The sequence below is a fragment of the Magallana gigas genome, chromosome 6 (genome assembly GCF_963853765.1).
Source record: "Magallana gigas chromosome 6, xbMagGiga1.1, whole genome shotgun sequence".
NCBI lineage: Eukaryota > Metazoa > Mollusca > Bivalvia > Ostreida > Ostreidae > Magallana > Magallana gigas.
In genome coordinates, this window is record NC_088858.1 from 36,768,009 (window position 1) to 36,770,027 (window position 2,019).

General features: G+C 36.9%; 1 protein-coding gene across 3 annotated transcripts in view; it reads right to left on the bottom strand.

Annotated features, from left to right (window-relative positions):
* LOC105347650 (B-cell lymphoma/leukemia 11A) overlaps positions 1–1,736 on the bottom strand; it is a 36,776-nt gene extending 35,040 nt beyond the window's left edge. The window contains exon 1 of one of the 3 annotated variants that reach the window (XM_011456806.4): positions 944–1,736. In XM_011456806.4, coding sequence (XP_011455108.2) covers positions 944–995 — 52 coding nt within the window. In that variant the 5' untranslated portion in view covers positions 996–1,736. Of the gene's footprint in view, positions 1–229; positions 513–943 lie in introns of those variants that run through there. The other 2 variants (XM_011456807.4, XM_011456808.4) reach the window with 2 other exon arrangements.
* Positions 1,737–2,019: the final 283 nt, after the last annotated feature.

Sequence of the window (2,019 nt, forward strand, 5' to 3'; positions counted from 1 at the left end):
TTAAACAATAAACAAAGTTCCAATAAATTAGTTTTGATCTTAGAATTATTGTCCAGTTTATGAAGAAAAAAAAATCGAACACTTCAACAAAATAGAAAAAAATTACTGACATATGAATAACATGTTGACAGTATTATTTTCATAGAAAAATTAATAAATGTTTTAAATGCATACCTATTTTCTTCATTCTTGCAGATAGTAGCAAAGAAGACAAATGATAAATACTTACTGGATGTTATTCCTTATATATGATATTCTTATAGTTAATCCAATTTCAAAAGATGCGGACAACCAATAGATCGAACAACAGTACCTGTGTCGCAAACCGTCAATTTCACCCCACTCAGAAATTTCATTGGCTAAACGATAATTTTCATTTAGAGTGTGAGTCTTGCTGTAAGTCTTCATAATTTTGCCACTCAACTTCAAATACATCAATTAATTTTGATACATATAAGACCATTCCTCCGCTCCTGTTCTACCTTGCCTCTAATGACAAACACATCCACGAGGGTTTAGTTTCACTTTGTTTATATGCTATTTTTAACCAGGTGAATTTACACAATATACACATACACTTGACAATTTTACTTAAATAAATTGATGTCTCTAAGATGATCTTGAAATTCAAATATTTGACTCCTGTACAAGAACGGAGAGAACACGGACCTTGGGTTTGTCCGTGAGCATAACTTGTGGTCTTGTTGACCAGTGTATACAAAACTAAACTCAACTGGGACTCATCAATACACTCATCAATACTATGCTAACTATTTTGCTCATTTAAAACCAGACCTTTTAGATTTCATAGTTTAATTATTTAAAAATTGTTAACTTGCCAAGAAAGTGGACACCAAGTGTCCTCCCGGTTCAACAAATGGAGAGAGAAAAAATAAAACGATGACTGAAAATTTCAGTTACTTTTCCATGTTTTTGTACTCACAGTTTTCCAAAGTTTTCCTCTGTTGTGGCCGGCCTTGTTTTCGCCGTGACATGTTGTTGGTAGGTTCATTAAAGCGGTGATCCTCACGGGTTTTCTATATCTGGACAAAGACTATAAACAAAGATGGCGGACAGTTTGCGCAGATTCATGGGAAAGCATAGGTCTGCACCTGCTAAATGCTTTTTTACTTATCCGTTGCGTGACTTCTATCCTTCTGTCTTTCACTTTACTCCATCGGGTCGCGAACCGACAAACCAAAGGTTATGTGAGGTCACGAAAAGCCACTGACCGACACAGCGTATCAGAACAAACAAATGACCAAGTTATAGGTAGACGGATCTATCGATTCATTTACACCTTCAGAATCTCCCAATCAAGAACTAAACTTGACGATGATGACCAAGAGTAATTATCACGTAAAAAAACCCTCAGCTATAGTTAATGTAACATTTAAATGTCAGAAAACAAATGAAGTTTATAGCGAACTGGCATACACATGGCGAAGTAAAGTTCCTCGACTGGATGGTGTGTATACAAGTCAGCGACTCCTGACCACGTATAAAGAGTGTTAACGAAGAATATTCAGTGTACCGCGTCAAGCAATGATTTTCCAACAAGATAGCACATTTTTGTTTAAAAAAGTAACCGCTGGATGTCGTCAGGTCTCCATGAATGCTGCGGTCAAATGATGCGTGGTCGTCGTAATGTGGGTTACATGCGAGTGACCCCGCCGACCGGCATAGTCTATTCTTGTGAGGGGGTGAAAGGTTTGCGCAACGTTACGTGAATTTACATCATGGGCAGTATTTTTTTTTCTCGGAAGGCACTGCAGAGGAATATACATTTAGCTGCCAGTGTCGTTTCCGCAAAAGAGGGGGTTATCATGTAAAAGGCTAAACAATCGTAGTATGGGAATGTCTGAATAAACCGGACATGGGTGTTTAAAAAACCTACATACACTTAGGTCAGTAACCTTTCGGTCACAAATGGACTAAATAAAGACACAATGAACTAAACAAGCAATTTAAGTTCTTTATGTAAATAAATCAACAGGTTTAAAACACAAACTCCTCAGC